Source organism: Oncorhynchus nerka, linkage group LG20, assembly GCF_034236695.1.
Source record: "Oncorhynchus nerka isolate Pitt River linkage group LG20, Oner_Uvic_2.0, whole genome shotgun sequence".
Lineage (NCBI taxonomy): Eukaryota > Metazoa > Chordata > Actinopteri > Salmoniformes > Salmonidae > Oncorhynchus > Oncorhynchus nerka.
Window position 1 is genome coordinate 33,198,739 of NC_088415.1, and position 25,654 is coordinate 33,224,392.

Below are 25,654 nucleotides of genomic sequence, written 5' to 3' on the forward strand. Positions count from 1 at the left end.
CCACAAGACATGCCACCAGAGGTCTCTTCACAGTCCCCAAGTCCAGAACAGACTATAGGAGGTGCACAGTACTACATAGAGCCATGACAACAGTCGTGGCCAAAACTTTTGAGAATGACACAAATATTAACTTCCACAAAGTTTGCTGCTTCAGTGTCTTTACATATTTTTGTCAGATGTTACTATGGAAGTCTGGAGTATAATTACAAGCATTTCATAAGTGTCAAAGGCTTTAATTGACAATTACATGAAGTTGACGCAAAGAGTCAATATTTGCAGTGTTGACCCTTTTTTTCCAAGACCTCTGCAATCCACCCTGGCATGCTGTCAATTAACTTTTGGGCCACACTGATGGCAGCCCATTCTTGCATAATCAATGCTTGGAGTTTGTCAGAATTTGTGGGGTTTTGTTTGTCCACCTGCCTCTTGAGGATTGACCACAAGTTCCCAATGGGATTAAGGTCTGGGGAGTTTCCTGGCCAATATATTGATGTTTTGTTCCCCAAGCCACATAGTTTGACTTTTGCCTTATGGCAAGGTGCTCCATCATGCTGGAAAAGGCATTGTTCATCACCAAACTCTTCCTGGATGGTTGGGAGAAGTTGCTCTCGGAGGATGTGTTGGTACCATTCTTTATTCATGGCTGTGTTCTTAGGCATAATTGTGAGTGAGCCCACTCCCTTGGCTGAGAAGCAACCCCACACATGAATGGTCTCAGGATGCTTTACTGTTGGCATGACACAGGAATGATGGTAGTTCTCACCTTGTCTTCTCCAGACAAGCCTTTTACAGATGCCCCAAACAATCGGAAAGGGGATTCATCAGAGAAAATGACTTTACCCCAGTTCTCAGCAGTCCAATCCCTGTACCTTTTGCAGAATATCAGTCTGTCCTTGATGTTTTCCTGGAGAGAAGTGGCTTCTTTGCTGCTCTTCTTGAAACCAGGCCATCCTCAAAGTCTTTACCTCACTGTGCGTGCAGATGCACTCACTAGAGGTCGACCGATTAATCGGAATGGCCGATTAATTAGGGCCGATTTCAAGTTTTCATAACAATCGGTAATCTCCATTGTTGGACACCGATTATGGCCGATTACATTGCACTCCACGAGGAGACTGCATGACAGGCTGACTACCTGTTATGCAAGTGCAGCAAGGAGCCAAGGTAAGGTGCTATTTAACATATCTTAAAAAACAATCAATCTTAACATAATCACTAGTTAACTACACATGGTTGATGATATTACTAGTTTATCTAGCTTGTCCTGCGTTGCATATAATTGATGCGGTGCCTGTTAATTTATCATTGAATCATAGCCTACTTCGCCAAACGGTTATTTAACAAGCGCATTCGCGAAAAAGCACTGTCGTTGCACCAATGTGTACCTAACCATAAACATCAACGCCTTTCTTAAAATCAATACACAAGTATATATTTTTTAAACCTGCATATTTAGTTAATATTTCCTGCTAACATGCATTTCTTTTAACTAGGGAAATTGTGTCATTTCTCTTGCGTTATATGCAGCATTTTGGGCCGCCTGGCTCGTTGCGAACTGTGTGAAGACCAACTTCGCCAAACGGGGGATGACTTATCAAAAGCGTATTTGCGAAAAAAGCACAATCGTTGCACGAATGTACCTTACCATAAACATCAATGTCTTTCTTGAATTCAATACACAAAAGTACATATTTTTAAACCTGCATATTTAGTTAAAAGAAATCCAGGTTAGCAGGCAATATTAAACTAGGGAAATTGTGTCACTTCTCTTGCGTTCATTGCACGCAAAGTCAGGGTATATGCAACAGTTTGGGCCGCCTGGCTCGTTGCAAACTAATTTGCCAGAATGTTACGTAATTATTACATAACATTGAAGGTTGTGCAATGTAACAGGAATATTTAGACTTATGGATACCACCCGTTAGTTAAAATACGGAACGGTTCTGTATTTCATTGAAAGAATAAACGTTTTGTTTTCGAAATGATAGGTCATTAATATGGTCAAATCCAGAAACTAAGGCTCGTATGTGTGTTAGTATATGTTATAATTAAGTCTATTATTTGATATTTGATAGAGCAGTCTGACTGAGCGGTGGTAGGCAGCAGTAGGCTCGCAAGCATTCATTCAAACATTTGCTAGCAGCTCTTCGCTGTGCTTCAAGCATTGAGATGTTTATGACTTCAAGCCTATCAACTCCCGAGATTACGCTGGTGTAACTGATGTGAAATGGCTAGCTAGTTAGCGGGGTGTGCGCTGATAGCGTTTCAATCGGTGACGTCACTCGCTCTGAGACCTTGAAGTAGTTGTTCCCCTTGCCCTGTAAGGGCCGCGACTTTTGTGGAGCGATGGGTAACGATGCTTCGAGGGTGGCTGTTGTCGATGTGTTCCTGGTTCGAGCCCAGGTAGGGGCAAGGAGAGGAACGGAAGCTATACTGTTACACTGGCAATACTAAAGTGCCTATAAAAACATCCAATAGTCAAAGGTATATGAAATACAAAATGGAATAGAGAGAAATAGTCCTATAATTCTTATAATAACTACAACCTAAAACGTCTTACCTGGGAATATTGAAGACTCATGTTAAAAGGAATCACCAGCTTTCATATGTTCTCATGTTCTGAGCAAGGAACTTAAAAGTTCGTTTTTTTACATGGCACATATTGCACTTTTAATTTCTTCTCCAACACTTTGTTTTTGCATTATTTAAACCAAATTGAACAGGTTTCATTATTTATTTGAGGCTAAATTGATTTTATTGATGTATTATATTAAGTTGAAATAAGTGTTAATTCAGTATTGTTGTAATTGTCATTATTAAAATACAAATAAAATATATATTTTAATTAATCGGAATCTGCTTTTTTTTTGGTCCTCCAATAATCGGTATCGGCATTGAAAAATCATAAATCTGTCAACCTCTAGCACTCACACCTGCCTGCTGCCATTCCTGAGCAAGCTCTGTACTGGTGGAGCCCCGATCCCGCAGCTGAATCAAATTTAGGAGACGGTCCTGGCACTTGCTGGACTTTCTTGGGTGTCCTGAAGCCTTCTTCACAACAATTTAACTGCTCTCCTTGAAGTTCTTGATGATGCGATAAATGGTTGATTTAGGTGCAATCTTACTGGCAGCAATATCCTTGCCTGTGAAGCCCTTTTTGTGCAAAGCAATGATGACGGCACGTGTTTCCTTGCAGGTAACCATGGTTGACAGAGGAAGAACAATGATTCCAAGCACCACCCTCCTTTTGAAGCCTTCAGTCTGTACTTCTACACCTGCATTGCTTGCTGTTTGGGGTTTTAGGCTGGGTTTCTGTACGGAAATTTGTGTCATCAGTTGATGTAAGAAGGGCTATATAATTCAATTTGATTTGTTATTCAAACTCAATCAGCATGACAGAGTGATCTCCAGCCTTATCCTCATCAACACTCACACCTGTGTTAATGAGAGAATCACTGACATGATGTCAGCTGGTCCTTTTGTGGCAGGGCTGAAATGCAGTGGAAATGTTTTTTGGGGATTCAGTTCATTTGCATGGCAAAGAGGGACTTTGCAATTAATTGCAATTCATCTGATCACTCTTCATAACATTCTGGAGTATATGCAAATTGCCATCATACAAACTGAGGCAGCAGACTATGTGAACATTTATATTTGTGTCATTCTCAAAACTTTTGGTCACGACTGTACATGGAACCACATCAGGTAACAGATGCAAGCAGTAGAATCAGATATTACAAAACAGATAAAAATGCACCTTATGGAACAGCGGGGACTGTGAAGCAACACAAACAGGCACAGACACATGCATACACACACAATAACATAGGCACTATATACACACACATACACATGGATTTTGTGTTGTTGATATGTGGTGGAATAGGGGCCTGAGGACACACACTTGAATTAGTGTGTTGTGAAATCTGTTATACAATTTAAAAAAACACTACAATACATTCATAACTGCCTTAATTATGCCAGACCCCAGAAAGAGTAGCTGCTGCATTTTCCCTGGATGGTGTGACAAAACTAGAGCCTGTAAGGCCTGTCTTGTTGATAATGCTTTTAAGAAGGTAGAGCAGCGCAGTGGGGTATGGTATGGGCAGGCATAAGCTATGGACAACGAACACAATTGCATTTTATCGATGGCAATTTGAATGCAGAGATGCCGTGATGGGATCCCGAGGTCCATTGTCGTGTCATTCATCCGCCACTATCACTTCATGTTTCAGCATGATAATGCACGACCCCATGTCAAGGATCCCTACATAATTCCTGGAAGCTGAAAATGTCCCAGTTCTTCCATGGCCTGCATACTCACTAGACATGTCCCTCATTGAGCATGTTTGAGATGCTCAGGATCAACATGTACGACAGTGTATTCCAGTTCCATCCAATATCCAGCAACTTCACACAGCCATTGAAGAGTGGAATAACATTCCACAGCCCAAAATCAACAGCCTGATTAACTCTATGCGAAGGAGATGTGTCGCGCTGCATGAGGCAAATGGTGGTCAAGACACACCTATTTTCTTATTATTTGAGTACGAGAGAAAGAGAAATAATGGGAGTACACAAACATGTCAAATTCACATCCTCATCTGTCAACAAAAGCCCAAAATTGGACCATCTTCTCAAAATAGCACAGCAGCAGCACTACACTCCAGCAGGCAGCAGATCTCATGATGAGATCCTTGTGAGGTGTAATGCCAAGTTATTCAAACCACTGTAAGTGAGGACAAATTACACTGAAGGAAGGGCTGATGGCCGTTCATCGCTGACTTGAAATGACACCCACAGTCAGCAATTGCTCTCATAACCTGACTCTAACGAGGGACAGGAATGTATGAATAGTCCTGAAGCCACCTGAGCTTCATTGTTCTCAATACGGAGTGGCTCCACTCATGGCTGTAACTACAGGTCTCGGTAATCTTTTAAAAAAACACAAAAAATGTACACAATTGTTTAAGCCCCATTCAGGAGCTTATACTGTGCCTATAAATGACTGCTGTCCCGTCCATAGACACTCATTGCTGGCCGGTCCTGAAAAGTCTGCATGTCTGTTACATGACTGACGGTGATGAGGTCCAAGCAGAACACTTGAAGGTAACGTTAAATATAATAGGTTCCAGTCCATTCATGCTCTATTACACAGTCACACTCCTGAGAAATTGTAACATCATGCTGGATTCGTTTATTTACAGTCGGCAGTATTGATTCATTATGTAAGGTGACTGACATGAATAAAATATTCCGCGAAAACGTCTGTTCGCACGCGAGACTAAAGCATCAGCTTTGCTTGGTGTTGCACTACTAGCTTGAGAGATTGCCAGCGGATTTATCCAACACAAAAGACAACTAGTGGGCTGTGTAACAAATCATGAATATCCTTCTATCTGGACATCTTTTGGTTGACATGCCTACCTAGTATTACACCTAGCTGGCCCATCCAAGCTTAAAGCAGATGGCTAGCTAACGTTAGTCAAGCCAAGCTAGCTAGCAATCTTTCTTACCTGGACAAATGTTTCAATATTTGCTTTTTGATTATTCCTGCCATTGCGGTGTTGGTGAGAATAACCTAGCTAAACTATTTATTTGTAGCTAGCTAGCGTATAGACATATTCTCTTCACATTCCACTCCACCTCTCATCTTCAGCCAAATGAGAAACTACCCTTATTCACCACGGGTAATTTGTGTAATTGTATTTTTCCCATAAGACACAGCAAAGACATGCTTTGACACATATTGCGTTATAGCGCCATCTGGCTGAATTTATAACGAACAGCAAAATATATAAAATATAACTGTTCAAAGAGACGGAAAACCTTATCGACCAGACAAATAAGTTATCATTTTCGTTTAATAGACCGTCATAAAATAAATGCACAGTCAATAGCATCAGCTCATAAAAATTGTTTTAAAAATGTTTTTAAAAAAACAGTTGATACAATGCTTCATCCGAATGGTACTGCCAACTAAAAACAGACCTTAATACACCTCTATGTGAATGACAAAAACACATTCAACAACCTCCTCATATGTTCCTGTTTTGTCTTTAGCATGTGCCAAGACACCAAACTAACAAGGATGGGCAGGGAAAATTGGAATAAGCAGAGGGGATTATTATAAAATCTGTAGCATAACAAAAATGAAATCCATCCAGGGAAAATGGGTGGGAGGACAGCAAAGGCAAGATGACCAAAAGTATTATGTAAAGTTAAGTCCTAGAGACAGATGTAGAGTGGGGAGGGATTTGCCAAAAGGTTAGTTCCATGGAATCTCTTACTCACCTTCAAATCTACTTGGTAGTTTGACATCAAATTAACAATGTTTCTACGATCAAGTGGCTAAATATAAGGGACCTTGGCACTTGTCAGCAACTTCATTAAATGCTTTAGACCAACTTAATCAACCATAGATTTCCCTAATCAAATTACTTTAGGGGAGAAGTGAGAACCTAAGATTTAGTGATCATGTGGAACAAACCCACAGTGTGTGTTTGAGGGAGGAGGGGAGAGTTTATCGGTCTGGCCGTGCCATCATTGGCCGCATCATCATTGGATGACCGGGAGGTCGCATCATGTGATGTCCAGGCATCATCTGCATTCGGCCACCCATTGGAGGTCGCATACCTGAGAATGAAGGAAAGAAAGCATTTACAGTTTATGGTTTGAGTCATTCCTGTTTTCAGATGATTGTATTTTGGCTTTAGATTGTATGTTTTCTCAATACTGGCATACTCCGAAGCACATTCGTCACTTGTTTGAGTCTATGTATGTACAGTGCATTCAGAAATTATGCAGACCCCTCGACTTTTTCCCAAATGTTGTAACGTTACAGCCTTATTCTAAAATGTATTAAATAATTGTTTTCCCTCATTCTACACACAATACCCCATAATGACAATGCAAAAACAGGATTTTAGAAATGTTTGCAAATGTATTAAAAATAAAAAACAAATACCCTATTTACATACGTATTCAGACCCTTTGCTATGAGACTTGAAATTGAGCTCAGGTGCATCCTGTTTCATTAATCATCCTTGAGATTTTTCTACAACTTGGAGTTCACCTGTGGTAAATTCAATTGATTGGACATGATTTGGAAAAGGCACACACCTGTCTACACTACCAGTCAAAAGTTTGGACACCTACTCATTCAAGGATTTTCCTTTATTCTTACTATTTTCTACAATGTTGAATTAATAGTAAAGACATCAAAACTATGAAATAACACATGGAATCATGAACCCCCCCAAAAAGTTATATTTTGATTTATTTTAGATTTTTCAAAGAAGCTATCCTTTGCCTTGATGGCAACTTTGCACACGCTTGGCATTCTCTCAACAAGCTTCATCAGGAATTATATTCTAACAGTCTTGAAGGAGTTCGCACACATGCTGAGCACTTCTTGGCTGCTTTTCCTTCACTCTGCAGTCCAACTCATCCCAAACTATCTCAATTGGGTTGAGGTCTGGTGATTGTGGAGGCCAGGTCATCTGATGCAGCACTCCATCACTATTCTTCTTGGTCAAATAGCCCTTACACAGCCTAGCCCCAGGCTGTTGAAAAACAAATGGATCGTCCCACTAAGCGCAAACCAGATGGGATGGTATTTCGCTGCAGAATGCTGTGGTAGCCATGTTGGTTAAGTGTGCCTTGAATTCTAAATAAATCACCAACAAAGCACCCCCACACCATCTCCTCCGTGCTTCACAGTGGAAACCACACATGCGAAGATCATCCGTTCACCTAATCTGCATCTCACAAAGACACGGCGGTTGGGACCAAAAATCTCACATTTGGACTCAGACCAAAAGGACAAATTTCCACCGGTCTAATGTCCATTGCTTGTGTTTCTTGGCCCAAGCAAGTCTCTTATTGGTGTCCTTTGGTAGTGGTTTCTTTGCAGCAATTTGACCATGAAGGAAGGCCTGATTCACGCAGTCTCCTCTGAACAGTCGATTTTGAGATGTGTCTGTTACTTGAACTCAGAAGCATTTATTTGGGCTGCAATTTGAGGTTGGTAACTCTAATGAAGTATCCTCTGCAGCAGAGCTAACTCTGGGTCTTCCTTTCCTGTGGCGGTCGTCATGAGAGACAGTTAACTCTAATGAAGTATCCTCTGCAGCAGAGCTAACTCTGGGTCTTCCTTTCCTGTGGCGGTCGTCATGAGAGACAGTTAACTCTAATGAAGTATCCTCTGCAGCAGAGCTAACTCTGGGTCTTCCTTTCCTGTGGCGGTCGTCATGAGAGACAGTTAACTCTAATGAAGTATCCACTACAGCAGAGCTAACTCTGGGTCTTCCTTTCCTGTGGCGGTCGTCATGAGAGACAGTTAACTCTAATGAAGTATCCACTACAGCAGAGCTAACTCTGGGTCTTCCTTTCCTGTGGCGGTCGTCATGAGAGACAGTTAACTCTAATGAACTTATCCTCTGCAGCAGAGCTAACTCTGGGTCTTCCTTTCCTGTGGCGGTCCTCATGAGAGACAGTTAACTCTAATGAAGTATCCTCTGCAGCAGAGCTAACTCTGGGTCTTCCTTTCCTGTGGCGGTCGTCATGAGAGACAGTTAACTCTAATGAAGTATCCACTACAGCAGAGCTAACTCTGGGTCTTCCTTTCCTGTGGCGGTCGTCATGAGAGACAGTTAACTCTAATGAAGTATCCACTACAGCAGAGCTAACTCTGGGTCTTCCTTTCCTGTGGCGGTCGTCATGAGAGGCAGCTTCTTCATAGCGCTTGATGGTTTTTGCGACTGCACTTTTAGAAACTGTCAAAGTTCTTGACATTTTCTGCATTGACTGACCTTCATGTCTTAAAGTAATGATGGACTGTCATTTCTCTTTGCTTATTTCAGCTGTTCTTTCCATAATATGGACTTGGTCTTTTACCAAATAGAGCTATCTTCTGTATACCACCCCTACCTTGTCACAACAACTGATTGGCTCAAATGTATTAAGGAAAGAAATTCCACAAATTAACAAGGCACACCTGTTAATTGAAATGCATTCCAGGTGACTACCTCATGAAGCTGGTTCAGAGAATGCCAAGAATGTGTGAAGCTGTCATCAAGGCAAAGGGTGGCTACTTTGAAGAATCTCAAATGTAAAATATATTTTGATATTATTAACAATTTTTTGGTTACTACATGATTCCATGTGTTATTTCATAGTTTTTATGTCTTCACTATTATTCTACAATGTAGAAAATAGTCAAAATAAAGAAAAACCATTGAATGAGTAGGTGTCTCCTAACTTTTGACTGGTACTGTATAGAAGGTCCCACAGTTGACAGCACGTCAGAGAAAAAAACCCAAGCCATGAGGTTAAAGGAATTGTCCGTAGAGCTCCGAGACAGGATTGCACAGATCTGGGGAAGGGTACCAAAACATTTCTGCAGCATTGAAGGTCCCCAAGAACACAGTGGCCTCCATCATTCTTAAATGGAAGCAGTTTGGAACCACCAAGACTCCTCCTAGAGCTGGCCGCCCTACCAAATTGAGCAATTGGGGGAGACGGGCTTTGGTCAGTGAGGTGACCAAGAACCCGATGGTCACTCTGACAGAGCTCTAGTGTTTCTCTGTGGAGATGGGAGAACCTTCAAGAAAGACCACCATCTCTGCAGCACTCCACCAATCAGGCCTTTATGGTAAAGTTGCCAGATGGAAGCCATTCCTTCACCGTAGGGTGAAGCATGCTGTGGGGATGTTTATCAGAGGCAGGGACTGGGAGACTAGTCAGGTTTGAGGCAAAAATGAACGGAGCAAAATACAGAGAGATCCTTTATGAAAATCTGCTCCAGAGCGCTCAGGACCTCAGACTGGGGCAAATGTTCACCTTCCAACAAGACAACGACCCTAAGCAGACAGCGAAGACAACGCAGGAGTGGCTTCGGGACAAGTCTCAATGTCCTCGAGTGGCCCAGCCAGAGCCAGGACTAAAACCCGATGTAACATCTCTGGAGAGACCTGAAAATAGCTGTGCGCGATGCTCGCCATCCAACCTGGCAGAGCTTGAGAGGATCTGAAGAGAAGAATACAGGTGTTCCAAGCTCGTAGCGTCATACCCAATAAGACCCGAGGCTGTAATCGCTGCCGAAGTTGCTTCAACAAAGTACTGAGTAAAGGGTCTTATGCAAATGTGATATTTCCATTTTAGCTTCGCCATTATGAGGTATTGTGTGTAGATTGCTGAGAAAAATGTTTTATTTAATAGATTTTAGAATAAGGCTGTAACATAACAAAATGTTGGAAAAAGTCAAGGGGTCTGACTACTTTCTGAATGCACTGTACATTACAGAAATAACAGTTCGAGGTTATCCTACCTGGACCACCCATCATTCCAGGTGGGGGTGGTCCCATTCCACCCATCATGGGCATCATTGGAGGACCACCCATCTGGGGTGTTGGTAGCATCCCTGGACGTGGTGGGCCATCTATTCGTAAAACATCATTAACAACAACCACTACTAGGTAACTCAGACCTTTATTAGTAACAAAATATTTGTATATTATGTCATTTTTGCAAATGAGTGGTAAGATTTACTCTCCAACTGAGGAATTTGGTCGAGCTTGGATGTGCTTTTCGCAGAAATGTACATGGCACTTGTGCACTTACGGAGGTTTGGTGGAGGGATCATGGCACCCCCTGGAGGTGGGGCTCCTGGGAATGGTGTTGGGGGCATCTTCCCTTGTTGGAAGGCAGCAGCTAAGAGAAACAAAATGTGTTAGAACTCCTGACATATTAGCCCTCTGGCCCCTTTTCACCTAGGATGGTTATCGTGGCCGAAACACATCAAGGTAACAAAGACAGGTCAAAGTATGTATTTTTCTTGTGTTACTCACTTGTTTTGTCAATGAGGCTCTGTGCTTGTTCTTCCATCCATTTCTGGTAATAGTCTTTTACATTTTCTTTGTGTTTGCGGCCACTGCAGTGTGTTTTCCTCACAGAGGGCTACCAAACACATTACAGTCATCAATGTACACTGGACACAATGTTGACCTTGCAACAATCTGAATATACAGTAAGGCTAGAGAAGAAACTCATCATATGCGGCTTCAAGACAGAATCAACCATGTGCAATCAGTAAACACTTCTACTACCAATGTTGTGCAGACTTACCGAGTCATGAGTTAGGTAAGTGTCACAGTAGTCACAATAAAACCTGATGGATAAACAGACATTGAGCACTAGATCAACTTGATCAGTGTAGGCAAAACCAGAGTAAATACTTCAGCTGTCATAATAAAACCAAATCAATGTAAGATCAGGGAGCAAAACAGGAACGCTATGAATGATGCTACACTTCCTTCACAGCCAACAGGGTTGAAGCTCTGGCTGAAGCCGATTGAATTAGCTAACTAACTTCCATTAGATATACATGTCCAGTGTTCATTAAGGTAAAATACCTTCAAAATAGATTAAATATGCAACTGAGAGACACAAGATAAAACACTTACTTCGGCATTTCGATCAGCCTAGCTTACACCAAACGTTGAAAACCCCTTTCCCTTTACCGGAAGTCTAAGTAAACAACGACTGCTTTAAGATGAGAGGAGACGCGTGCTCGTTAGGGTCCGCATAATAACTGCAGCGCCACCTCCCTCCACAATCGGTATTGCAAATAATGCAAATTCGGGTACAGAATCTGAGAATCAATGTCTTATAAATTGTATGACACATTTCTGAATTGACCATTTGGCATTGCATTTTGTGAGTACTGTATGCATTCATAAGAAATCATTTTGTAGTGCAAAAAATTATTCTGAGATATGATAATGCGCAGCACGTCAAAAATGTAGGCGACCTGAAACGCCAACCGTGGTTTAGTTCAAGAGGGTCGGCCTGAGCTGGCGCAGCGCGGACTCGATGACAAAATATAGCGTGTATCTGTTGTGTTCACCACCTGTTGTTTGATAGTTGCAGCCTAATTACAGATTAATTGATCTATTACGAAAACTAAAACAAATAGTTGACCGTTTTAGGTGTGACCTCCGAGTTGGCAGATTATGTCGCTACATCGACCCTCGTGAATTGGCCATGGGTTGACGTATGCTGCGATCAAAACAACTGGAAACTCGGAAATATCCAACTTCCAAATTCAATTCGTTCACGGTAACTGGGATCTCTGGGGGGAAAAAACGAGCTCCAACTGGGAAACATATTTTGAACGGTCATCCAACTCGGAATTCCAACTCGGGAACCTTCGTAGAGTTTCGACTTTCCGACGTGAAAATCACTGACGTCATGGTTTGAAGTCTTGTTTGTTCGGAATTCTCAGTTGTCTTGAACGCACCATTATGTCGCGTTCAAAACAATTAGGAATTCGGCAAAATACGAGGTCAAAACATGACATCAGTGATCTTCAGGTCGGAAAGTCTGAGCGATAGAAAGAGGCCCAAGTTCCCGATGTGGAATTCCGAGTTTGATGACCGTTTTAAATAAACAAAAATCCCAGTCGGAGCTCTTTTTTCCCCGAGTTCCCGGTTGTTTTGAACGCACTGACCTCGGAGATTTCCGAGTTCCCTGTTGGTTTGAACGCGGCATCAGTCGTAGATTTGTCACTCATGCGCATTTGGGTTGTTGTTTAGTTTTTTTATGACGGGTTGAGGCCTCGGACTAAATTAGGAAAGGTACCCTGTCCCTTGTCAGGGAAATCCGCGATGGAGGGCATGGAATTGGATCTGGACCCGGAGCTTATGCAGAAATTCAGCTGCATGGGCACCACCGATAAAGACATCCTCATAGCCGAGTTTCAGAGACTGCTTGGGTTTCAACTGAACCCCGCTGGATGCGCCTTCTTCCTGGACATGACCAATTGGTGAGCTCGGGGACTTGTGGCCTCTCTGTGTTTGCTAATGCTAACTTAGATAGCTAGGTAGAGGATTGAGCTAGTTAGTTAGCTGTATGACGGATAGTCAGCCAACAATTTGTTTGTGATTTTCTTTTTTATTTACAATTCAACGAGCAAAAAATATTATTTTTTGCGTCTATTCTTAGATGTAAAATGTAATTAATTGGATTGTCATTTGGATTGCTAGCTAGCTAACTGGCTAATTAGCTACAGCCAGGATAGTCCTTCCTTCAATGAAAAATCATTGACAGGTGTGGGTCTATTAACGATCATTCTATAACGTTATTGTGGAACGTGTAAATTGCATATCTTTATTTTGTACAGCTATTTACCGTCAGACTAATTATAATGTCTGGAGAGGGTATTGAGTTAACGTTGAATTAACGCATCTTTAGCAAGAGTAGTCATCATATCTAGCTGGGCAAATACAACCAATATGGCTCGTTTGTCCACTCTGATTTTATTTTTCAGCAATACATTTCTTTCCACATGAAAGTGTCCAGGCATCACAAGACCACGGCCTGGGTCACAACAAGGTTCCAAGCATAGAATTAGAATACTAGAAGGAACATAATTGTTATTATGACCTAGGTCACAATAAGGTTCAATGCATGATTTGTTATTATGACAGTATAAAAGATCAGGTGGTTAGGGAGAGTATAGATCAGCCATGGTCTGCCAGTGCTGTGATAAAATTCTTATCTTATTGTTATATGCACAGCATGTTTGTTAGCCAGCCAGTTTAAAGGTGTAATATGCAGAAATTGCTCTGCCATTTCCTGGTTGCTAAAATGCTAATAGTTAGCCAAATTTCAGTATATGTAACAAAGGAAGCAGTCACTATGTAGAGAATCATTGTACCATTTAAACCGCTGTGAAATATTTTTCCCATAGCCAACATTTTTTTTTTTAATTCAGCTGTTTGAAACTGGTGTTCATAGCCAAAAGTAAAATACCCCCAAAAACTAAACTTAAGAAAGAGTGGCATAGAAATAGCGTACATGGAACAGATCTTCCGCTTCTTGGACTTGCTTTCAATGAGAATGACAGATCTATAACCCACTTTTTTATGTGAATTTGGTAGTTGCCCAAAAAGTTACATATTGTGGATTTAAGGCTGTGTCTAGACTTGACAGTTCATGCAGCTTTAGTATTCTGATTATAGAGTTCTGATCATGGAATTCCAAATGTATCATGCATCTACAACTACATTTAAATGTCCCCCGTGCCCACAGTGTGTCCGGATTCCCTTTTTCAAATGCCAGTATGCATTCTACAAACATTGGAGTAGGCAAAATATGATAACACAACATAATAGTTTAGCCTACGAACTATTATGACCCATCTATGGAAAGGTGAGTTTTTCATGAAGACGGTCGGTTGCTCAAAGACACCCACAAGACTCGCCTGAAGATAGCCTTATACAAGAAAAATAATGGAAGTATATATGGTAGTTTAGTGCCTTAAAAAAAAGCGGGTTAAATATGTATACATTTTTTAAAGTAGTTTCCTGGTCTTTCTTATCTTTCAGATAAAGGACAGACAACTTCCTTTTTAATATTTCTTGGGACTAGCTATTTTTCCACGTATGAATCTGTTGTTCAATGCATTTCTATGGGCTAATAGCAGTAAGGTCAAATTCAGTATTTCATGAATATTTTTTATACCTAAGGTGTCAAAATCAAATAGCAAAATGATCTTTGGTGTCGCCATCTTAAAACAATTCCATATGTTAGTTAAGTGGAACCCTCCCCCAGGCTTAGACGCTAGAGGAGTCATTGGATGAAGACGTCTTCTGTACGGAGGAGTTTTTTTAAGAGCCACGGCTTGTTCTGAACATTTGGAAGCATAAGGACCTTTCATATCAGCAAGAAATAATTTTCAAACGGTTAAATTGATACACCACTTTATAGAGTTAGTGTTCCCACATGGCCATATCCCCATGTTACAGCGCATGTTTACGGAAGACAGAGGGACCACCTGTGATAACTAATTATCTAGCATGCTCCGAACACCTGTGTGTAACAGAAGGCCACTAGAAACCTGTTTTCCTGAAAAAATAATGTTGGTTGCAACTGTGATAAAGCCGGTTACGACCATGAACTGTAAGTGTATATTTAGCATTTGTGAAATTATGTTTATGTGATATGAAAGTAAAGTTTTTTTTTCTTGAACCGTATTACAATTGAGAATCGTTTCACATTTAGATTTGAGTGTTTTCTGCCAGAGCCAGTCGACCTTTGAAAATAATATATATCTTCCTTGGACCTTAAGGATTACTCCATTTATGGTCTATCTACATATATTTTAGATGTCAAAGTTAGACCTATAAATAGTTTATACAATCATTTTAGGGTGACAATAATTATATTGCACACTCTATCACATGCCTTTAGTTTCCTGCGTAAGTAAAGCAGGAAATGCATCTCCAATGCCTCTACTGCCATTCATTCCAATTAGACTGGTTTGGATTTCTCCCTGACCACCACAATGGCTTCCATTTTCATACCATTCTGGAACTTTGAGGGGTTATGACATAGTACTTGAATAGGATCTCTATGGTTCCAAGATCCTCCTTTAGATCATGGGCACGTGCTGCCGTCAGCATGTGGTGCAGTCAGCATGCTGTGCAGTTCAAGTTTCACATGCAGCAATGTTGCAGGTGGAAGGTTTGCCCTCACACAGCAGTGTTCAGCTGTGGAAACGTTTCACAATGTGTTTATTAATGCAACTATGTACACAATACACATCATATTTCGCAGTCGTTCGTCCTTAGTAATGTTACTGGACAGTTTATCTTCCATGGTTGTGAACGTTATAACCCCATTCATTGACTATTACATTTGTACAGTTTTGCGTCGCTATTGACTATGGCTAGTTAACTAACAACATACTACTGCATCGTGGCAAATGGGCATTCGAAGGCCTTGATTTGTAATCACGTGAGACTATGTATTTGCACTGTCTAAAATGTGGAACTGTTGCACTCACATATGACATTAGGTATATTGCTGTACATTCAGCTTGCAGCATTTCTGTAGTGTTGCTCTGAGGAACATGCATAATTCTAAAGGTCAATGTCCACTAAAATACATCTGGCCAAATTGTATGAGCAAGGAACATTTTGAAAGGGACTAAAAAACCTTCTCAGAGAATGTAATTCCTGTTGACCAGCTTGTTAGTTAGTAAAAGCCTTTAGGGGTGGTGGATCAGTGGGCTTGGCTTCAGTGGGCTTGGCTCCCTGTCCTTATCAGAGTGTGTCAGGGGGAGGGATCCAAGAAGCAATACAAGTTACCACAGCAGTGGAAATTTTAAATTAAAGGCACAAGATTGCACCTTTGACTTACTGACTTGACTTAAACCATTTTATTCCATGAGGAGCATAGGTTATCCATAAATCATCTCCACGCACTCTGTTTTTGGCCAGTTCCTCAAGATTGGTCCTTTAAAACCCCCCTATAGTCGATGTCCATGCCCGTGCATAATAAAACAATCCCCATTTAAAAATCCATCAGTTTAAGCTAGATATATCGTTTTTTGCATTGGATGTGTCTCAATCTGCGGTCTGCGGCGAAAGGTGACAGCTAGAGTGGTGTTTGTCAGACCATGAGACATCCCGGAAATCAGTCTTCTCACTAAATTGTCTGTAGCGTCCGAATGGTTTGGCCTAGAAAAACCTCTCTATGGAAAGATGACTGTTTCAACTGTTCTGCCTGCGACTATGGAACCCTGACCTGTTCACCGGACGTGCTACCTGTCCCAGACCTGCTGTTTTCAACTCTCTAGAGACAGCAGGAGCAGTAGAGATAATCTCAATGATCGGCTATGAAAAGCCAACTGACATTTACTCCTGAGGTGCTGACTTGTTGCACCCTCGACAACTACTGTGATTATTATTGGGGCGGCAGGGTAGCCTAGTGGTTAGAGAGTTGGACTAGTAATAGGAAGTTGGACTAGTAACCGGAAGGTTGCAAGTTCAAACCCCCGAGCTGACAAGGTACAAATCTGTCGTTCTGCCCCTGACCAGGCAGTTAACCCACTGTTCCTAGGCCGTCATTAGAAATAAGAATGTGTTCTTAACTGACTTGCCTAGTTAAATAAAGGTCAAATTAAATAAAAAATCAATCAAATAAATTATTATTTGACCATGCTGGTCATTTATGAGCATTTGAACATCTTGGCCATGTTCTGTTATAATCTCCACCCGTCACAGTCAGAAGAGGACTGGCTACCCCTCATAGCCTGGTTCCTCTCTAGGTTTCTTCCTAGGTTTGGGCCTTTCTAGGGAGTTTTTCCTATCCACCGTCCTTCTGCACCTGCATTGCTTTAGGCTGGGTTTCTGTACAGCACTTTGATATATCAGCTGATGTAAGCAGGGCTATATAAATACATTTGATTTGACTCTCACCAACACGATGGTGTTCTCAGTTTTGCTCTACAGTGGGCTTGGCTCTACTGTACAGTGGGCTTGGCTTGGCTCCACTGTAGAGTCCCAAGCATCTGTCTGTAGTGTCCGAACAGTTTGGGCTACACACTAATACACCTCTGTGCAAAGGCGAGACTCTCACAAACACGTACAGTACCAGTCAAAAGTTTGGACACCTACTCATTCAAGGGTTTTTCTTTATTTTTATATTTTCTACATTGATGTCTTCACTTTTATTCTACAATCAAAACTATTAAATAACACATGGAATCATGTAGTAACCAAAGAAAGTGTTAAACAAATCAAAATATGTCTTAGATTCTTCAAAGTAGTCACCTTTTTGCCTCGATGACAGCTTTGCACACTCTTGGCATTCTCTGAAACAGCATCATGAGGTAGTCACCTGGAATGCATTTCAATTAACAGGTGTGCCTTCTTAAAAGTTCATTTGTGGAATTTCTTAATGCATTTGAGACAATCAGTTGAGGTGGCATACAGAAGATAGCCCTATATGGTAAAATACTTTACTTTTAGACATGGTCAGTCAATCTGGAAAATGTCAAGAACTTTGAAAGTTTCTTCAAGTGCAGTCGCCAAAACCATCAAGCGCTATGATGAAACTGGCTCTCATGAGGACCGCCAAAGAAAAGAAAGATCCAGAGTTACCTCTGCTGCAGAGGATAAATTCATTAGAGTTAATTGCACGTCAGATTGCAGCCCAAATAAATGCTTCATAGAGTTCAAGTAACAGACACATCTCAAAATCAACTGTTCAGAGGAGACTGCGTGAATCAGGCCTTCCTTCATGGTCAAATTGCCGTTTAAGAAACCACTACTAAAGGACACCAATAAGAACAAGAGACTTCCTTGTGCCAAGAAACACGAGCAATGGACATTGGACCGGTGGAAATCTGCCCTTTTTGTTTTGATGATTCCAAATGTGAGATTTTTGGTTCCAACTGCCGTGTCTTTGTGAGACGCAGAGTAGGTGAACGCATGATCACCGCATGTGTGGTTCCCATCGTGAAGCATGGAAAAAGAAAAACAGCCAACAAGTGCTCAGCATATGTGGGAACTCCTTCAAGACTGTTGGAAAAGCATTCCAGGTGACGCTGATTGTGAGAATGCCAAGAGTGTGCAAAGCTGTCATCAAGGTAAAGAGTGGCTACTTTGAAGAATCTCAAATATTAAATATATTTTGATGTTTAACACTTAATATTTGGTCACTACATGATTCCATGTGTTATTTAATAGTTTTGATGTCTTCACTGTTAATCTACAAGGTAGAAAATAGTCAAAATAAAGAGAAACCCTGGAATGAGTAGGTGTGTCCACATTTTTGACTAGTACTGTACATGTTTTGCTCTAGGACGCCCACAGGCATCACAAAAGTCGTCTGAAGGCCCCCCGGTACCAGTTGAAAAAAATGAATGACAAGTGTATATATGAAGAGTGTTTTTAGTGCCAATATTAAATACATGTAAAAAAAAATAATAATAATTCAAAGCTGATCTTTCTTATCTTTCAGATAAACTTCCTTTTTAGATTTTTTTTTTGGGGGGGGAGGGACATCTGTTAAATGTTGTGAATTTACTATTCAATGTGTTTGTATGGGCTAATAGCAGTAGGCCAAATTTTATGTTTTTCATCAAATATTTTTTTATGTACTTCAAGGGGTCTTATTAAAATTTAAGACAGTGTTTAGTCTGTAGATTAAAGTTGCAATATGCAGAAATCGTTCTGCCATTTCATGGTTGCAAAAATATGGATAGTTTGACTAATTTCCATTTATATGACAAAACAAGCAATGTGTAGAGAATTATTGTGCCATCTTAACCGCTGTGAAATATATATTTTCAATAACCAAAAATGTTGTATTTTCAGCTGTTTGAAGCTGGTGTACAAAACCGATTGTAAAAGACGCAAAAACAAAACTGTGCAACGCAAGACAAAAAAATTACAAAGGTTTGAGTGAGAGGACTAACTGGTGTCCAAATGGCCACACACCTCTCCCAAAGTGTGCACAGTTCCTGAGTAATTTCAATGCACTTGTGAATCAAAGAGTATTCAACTATGAGGTTCTTTTCTTTTTTAGCTCTCTTAGCTGTGCCGTTTTAGGAACTAAAACAAGAAAAGCATATTTACATATTAATTTCCTTTTAAATTGTTTAACTTGGGTCAAAATCTTTCGGGTAGCCTTCCACAAGCTTCCCACAATAAGTTGGGGGAATTTTGGCTCATTCCCCCTGACAGAGCTGGTTTAACTGAGTCAGGTTTGTAGGCCTCCTTGCTCATGCACACTTTTTCAGTTCTAGCCAAAAATGTTCTATGGGATTAAGATCAGGGCTTTGTGATGGCCCCTCCAATACATTGACTTTCATATATATATTGACATATATATATATATATATATATATATATATATGTATGTATATGTTTTTGCTTTGTCATTATGGGGTATTGTGTGTAAATTGATGAAAAAGGCCAATATCCCTTGCTTAAACAGACAGATGTTTTTTGCCTTGAGCCGAGTATGAGGGGGCCTGAAGCGAAGAAATTATATTTTAAAAAATCTCTATATGTATATGTTCCCTATGGTTTGTATTCATTTGTTTTAGATATGTTACGAATTTGCACAACGTACACTACCGCTCAAAAGTTTGGGGTCAGTTAGAAATGTCCTTGTTTTTAAAAGAAAATAACTTATTCTAATGGACAAAAAAAAAACATCAAATTGATTAGAAATACAGTGTAGACATTGTTAATGTTGTGTAAATTACTATTGTAGCTGGATACGGCTGAATTATTTTTAAATATATTTTTTTAGGACCTCTGTACGCCTATCAGCAACCATCACTCCTGTGTTTCAATGGCACGTTGTTAGCTAATCCAAGTTTATCATTTTAAAAGGCTAATTGGTCATTAGAAAACCCTTTTGCAATTAGCACAGCTGAAAACTTGTTCTGGTTTTAAAGAAGCGATAAAACTGGCCTTTTGACTTGTTGAGTATCTGGAGCATCGACATTTGTGGGTTTGATTACAGGCTCAAAATGGACAGAAACAAAGAACTTTCTTCTGAAACTCATCAGTCTATTCTTGTTCTGAGAAATGAAGGCTATTCCATGTGAGAAATTGCCAAGAAACTGAAGATCTCATACAACGCTGTGTACTACTCCCTTCACAGAACAGCGCAAACTGTCTCAAACCAGAATAGAAAAAGGAGTGGGAGGCCCCGGTGCACAACTGAGCAAGAGGACAAGTACATTAGGGAGTCTAGTTTGAGAAACGGACTCCTCAAAAGTCCTCAACAGGTAGCTTCATTAGTGAAGAGGCGACTCCGGGATGTTGGCCTTCTAGCCATTGAAGAGGAGTGGGACAACATTCCACAAGCCACAGTCAACAGCCTGATCAACTCTATGTGAAGGAAATGTGTCTCGCTGCATGAGGCAAATGGTGGTCACACCAAATACAAACTGTTTTTCAGATCCACGCCCCTCTTTTTTTTGGTGTGTTTTAAAAAAATCTGTGACCAACAGATACATATCTGTATTCCCAGTCATGTGAAATCCTTAGATTAGGGCCTAATGAATTTGTTTCAATTGACTGCTTTCCTTATATGAACTGTAACTCAGTAAAATCGTTGAAATTGTTGTGTTTTATATTTTTGTCCAGTATACTTTTAGTGTACCGGGTTTACTATGTTACGTCTAGTCTCTGAGACCAGGCTGAATTCAGGCACTTATATGCCCAAATCTGCCACTTTCAACCCGTATAGGGGTATGTGTGTAACAGGCTTGTTTGAAGAAAACTTAACCCATCTTTTATTTTAAATATGATATTTTTGCTTGATTTCCCCCTCTTTTCAACCTCCACCCTTTGCACCAAAACGGGGATAGTTGTGTTCTACTAACTGATATCCATTTCTTTCCCCCATTTTTACGTCTCTCATAGGAACTTACAAGCAGCCATCGGAGCCTACTATGACTTTGAAAGCCCCAACATCAATGCACCATGCATGTCTTTTGTTGGGGATGTGACGATCGGTGAGGGGGAGTCTGTTCCTCCTGACACGCCATTCACTAAGACATGGAGGATACAGAACACAGGTTGGTTGAAGTGAAAAGACCCTTTAGGAGCTGTGACTAAAATCACAACCTAACAAGCTACTGGTCGTTACTGCGGCTGGCAATTGAGGTAATGGTTTATCAATTTCATCATGTGTAATTTGTTTGTTTGTCTCTCACAGGAGCAGAGTCATGGCCCCCCGGGGTATGTCTGAAGTATGTTGGAGGTGACCAATTTGGTCATGTGAACATGGTGATGGTGCGCTCATTAGACCCCCAGGAGATGGCTGATGTCAGTGTGCAGATGCGTAGCCCAGCGGCTCCTGGCATGTACCAGGGCCAGTGGAGGATGAGCACAGCCACAGGACTCTTCTATGGTGGTGAGAAACTTTATTTAGCAGTCAACTGTTATAACTGTTTAGCACCGATTTAATAAACCACCTATAAATGTATTTGTTTAAACCACTCAAACCTTTTTCACATCCTCTAGAAAGTATACTTTGATGTAACGTGTTACCGCAGTCTAAGGTTGAATCCACCAAAGGCAATGCTTTCATCACTTGAATACATTGAAGGTCTAATGCTTCTACTAGGTGTAGTTTTCTAAAACCTTTCCCCCGGTGGAGTGTGAACATTCTTCTCTCCCCACTGTAGATATGATCTGGGTGATCCTCAGCGTGGAGGTGGGAGGCCTCCTGGGTGTGACGCAGCAGCTGTCTTCCTTCCAGGCTGAGTTTAACACCCAGCCTGCCCGCAACGTGGAGGGAGACTACAACCCCTTCGCCTCTCCACAGAAACACGCCGGTAGCAACGAAAACAGTCACCGTGACGACAGCGGTCTCAAGGACCCCGCGGACACCTGGGAGGGTGGCCCGGACCAAATGCAGCAAGAGCAAAATGGACTGTCACAAAACTCTGTGAATATAGCAACAAACGGTCTCCAAAGCAACTTATCAGTAGTGACTTACAGCCAGGTAAGGCCTATATGGAGCAACAATAAACTTCTTAGGGATACACTTCAATGTTTAATATACTATAGTTCATCAGTATAACCAAAACTTTGTATTTATTAATATTTTTCTATATCCACAAGATGTTTCTTTATTTTCCCCCACAGGGTATTCACGGACCCTATCCTTTTGGGCAGTCCTAAGACACGGGAAACATCGTCACAGCCAGGCAGCACTGTGTTCCTGGATTCACATCAACTAATGAGGGAGGATTACCTGTGGCTGGTGGAGTATCCTGAGATTCATATAAACACTTATGCAAAGTCCCACCTCCACTTTACCACAAAACAAACAGAAACCAGAAGACATAGCTGCTCTGTTCTGTCCCAGCATACGACTCAACCAACAACATCCCACATCCAGTGTATGCATGTGTGAATGCTAAGTTAAGAATGAGGGTGCTACAAATCTTTTTAAAAGCGATGAGAAGTTTTTTTTCTGATCTTTATTTTTTGATTTTAGTTGTCGTGTCTGAATGCAGTTGAGACTACAGTGATGAAAGGAGTAGTGTGTGTCTGTTTGCGTGGGTGTGTGTGTTTGCGTGTGTTGTGCAACCTGAAAGAGACAGACTAGGGAGGAAAAGCCATTTATTTTGCGTACTGATCCTCTAGTTCCTAAACTGACTTAAAAATATATAATCTGTTCTCTTCTTACTTTTTTATCCTAATTTCACAGTGTATACTTTTCAGGGACAGGAGAGTAATTCCACAAATTCAGCAGCCTGATATGCATGTATTGTTGTTGATGTTTTCTGGAAACATCAAATGAAGAACAGCTCATTCACATGCATTTCCTGTTCACTATTTGCTGTAGCTTCACTTTGATTATGTTACTCTGAAAGTTGAGCTACAGTATATCCATCCACTAGAGGGAGGTCTTTATCAAAATTGGAGTTGCCCAGTCCTGTAAAAAAAACACACAAAAAACATTAACTAACATTTACTCAAAGGATCCTCTATATCAGGGTCAATACATGGAAAGTAGATTTGTATCAGCACCCTGTAGGTTCAATTTGTTTTCATTTGTTCTGTAAGATTGCAAAAGTCCACATGTTGCAAAGCCATGATGTTTCTGGCTTTTATTGTCTTGAGTTGAATGTATTTGCAGAATGTAGAGCTATGTTGTTTTGAAGCATCTTTGCTTATTTTGCCCAAAGATCTTACACATTTGCTTTGAAAAAGGCACAGCTTGATTAATGTTTTGCTAATGATCCTGGGCTTTGGAATAAACTGTTTAGAGAAAATTCTGAATTCACAATTAGTCTCATCTTGCTCAGACATTAAAATGTTAAACAACTCGTTTGTTAAAATATTTGTTTGTACCAGCAGTCAATTCATTAGTCCCTCAAGAGTCTATGTGAAGGGTTCTGAACAGTTATTCTGAAAAGTACTTTTTCTCTCATGGCTAACTACCAGGAAGTTTGAAAAGACAGGCTGAGTGGGCAGGGTGCTTTTATTCATGACCGACAACTAGCCTTGACTGACAGCTCTTTTCAATGCCTATGTCAAGCGACTTGGATGCAGTGAGCGGCGTTGCAATACAATTATCTCAAGCTAACTTGGTAATACATAAAGCAAATCTAACCACATTGAAATTGCATCAATGATATTTGTTTTGGCATGTCTCTTGTGATGGGGTTCACAGCAGCACTGACGGATGTGTTGGCTTGACAACTGCGTTGGCGTTGTAAACTACCCTTCCCCCTCTTTTGTTCCATGCTGGGTGAAGACCTAGCTAGCCAGTAACACCAGACACAGATGAATGGGGAAACGTGTGTCTTTTCCACAGATGAATAGGGTAGACTTTTAATTATATTTGCTGACACCCTACAGTAAAATGTTGGCACCAGTAGAGTAGCTATCTAGCTATATAAACTAAGCCCCTCCAAACACACTTTTGCTGATGTTGGTTAGAAGGCGGTACCTATTTAAATTAGGTAAGACAGTATCATGTTACCATTAGTGTATTAAAATTAGAGTTAAAGTGATGTCCTCTTAATAATGAATCCAAGTGTTTGATATGGGGGAGCGGACCAGTAACTTTATGATCAAACTTTATCATTGTAAAAGCAACAGTCATTTTTCATACTTTGGTCATCATACTTTGATCTAGTTTCATCCAAATATCATTCAATTTCATGAAAAACATGATTTGGACTGTTCAAGACCTTTTAAATTACTTGCACTAACTGGCTAATCTCTATGCACTGAGTAGTTAACTATCGCTTCTTTTACTATGGCCAGTTGTCTTTATGCTTCAGTTTCATGCCTGGAAGGCTACATGACTTTTTATCTTGTATTTGTTATATTTCCATCTGCAATTAGTGAAGACTTTGACAACCTGGCTACCGAGATGACCTTTTTCAAATATTCACTTTACATAGGGGGGAGTAGGACAACAAACAGCAGCACACTCATTTACCCCCCAGGGATGACTGTGTACTATGAAAATGTCACAGCGGTATCATTGTCCAGAACCACACCTCTTGTCATGGTTGATCTGCTTAGGTAACAGCATTTGGAAATATCTTGGATCAATTGCATGTGCTCTTGAAACTTTATGAAGCATGGTAATGACAAACGTTTCTCCCAGTCTTAAAAACAAATGAATACACTGCCCTCTAATCTCCCTGGTTGCGTCTCAAATCCCCCCCAATTCCCTTTTATAGTTCCCTTACTATATAGGGAATAGGGTACAATACCATTTGGGACACATCCCCATTTTTATCTTTCATTTACAATTGGATGTCATGTATGTAGTAATGAGTGATACGTTTGCTTTTTTTTTTGGTATGGTAGATTTTTCTTTCTTTGAAGTTTTCAGGGGTTAGAGTGGTGAATGGATGACTTGGTGCTAGAGTTCTACAGCAGCACATTTATGAGACTAAGTCAGAGCAAAGAATTGAAAGCCCTTTTTCTGTATGTTTGAATGAACCTTTGTATAATTAAATTATCACTGAAAACCAAATGCGGGCCGTTTTCTACATGGTCTTTATTTTTTACATTATCTTGCGTTCACTAGGTTTGCAGTCACCGCAGTAATACATTTCTCTCCAGATTTAATTTTTTAAACGGATCAGATTTAATCATGCACTCAAGACACAAAAAACATGTATTTATTATGTACAGGTAGTGGAAATGGATGCCTGTAACATTTACTAAGCAAGCAACTTAAGAATGAATAACTTGCTTTCATTAACTAACTTTTCCTCTACTAATGTCAAACTCTCCAAATCCAAATCATTGTTCAGGTTCCCACAACATTATACATTATATAACTGATTACTTTGCACCAA

At 40.5% G+C, this 25,654-nt stretch overlaps 3 protein-coding genes across 4 annotated transcripts in view; 1 reads left to right on the plus strand and 2 right to left on the minus strand.

Annotated features, from left to right (window-relative positions):
- LOC115102306 (bridge-like lipid transfer protein family member 3A) overlaps positions 1 to 5,757 on the minus strand; it is a 49,173-nt gene extending 43,416 nt beyond the window's left edge. For both annotated transcript variants that reach the window (XM_029622127.2, XM_029622126.2), the window contains exon 1: positions 5,517 to 5,757. In XM_029622127.2, the coding sequence (XP_029477987.2) occupies positions 5,517 to 5,560 (44 nt within the window). In that variant the 5' untranslated portion in view covers positions 5,561 to 5,757. The remainder of the gene's footprint in view (positions 1 to 5,516) is intronic.
- An 89-nt stretch (positions 5,758 to 5,846) lies between these two features.
- LOC115102309 (U1 small nuclear ribonucleoprotein C-like) lies at positions 5,847 to 11,567 on the minus strand. Its single transcript, XM_029622129.1, has 6 exons — positions 11,466 to 11,567; positions 11,128 to 11,170; positions 10,851 to 10,959; positions 10,624 to 10,713; positions 10,331 to 10,441; positions 5,847 to 6,636 (listed from the first exon to the last, which is right to left on the minus strand). Exons 1-6 carry the CDS (start codon positions 11,471 to 11,473, stop codon positions 6,524 to 6,526), a joined length of 474 nt encoding a protein of 157 aa, XP_029477989.1. The 5' UTR covers positions 11,474 to 11,567; the 3' UTR covers positions 5,847 to 6,523.
- Positions 11,568 to 12,317: 750 nt separating this feature from the next.
- Positions 12,318 to 25,326, plus strand: LOC115102308 (protein ILRUN-like). Its single transcript, XM_029622128.2, has 5 exons — positions 12,318 to 12,826; positions 21,237 to 21,391; positions 21,532 to 21,729; positions 22,004 to 22,323; positions 22,467 to 25,326. The coding sequence occupies exons 1-5, from the start codon at positions 12,669 to 12,671 to the stop codon at positions 22,500 to 22,502; spliced, it is 867 nt and encodes a 288-aa protein (XP_029477988.1). The 5' UTR covers positions 12,318 to 12,668; the 3' UTR covers positions 22,503 to 25,326.
- The last annotated feature ends 328 nt before the right edge of the window (positions 25,327 to 25,654 follow it).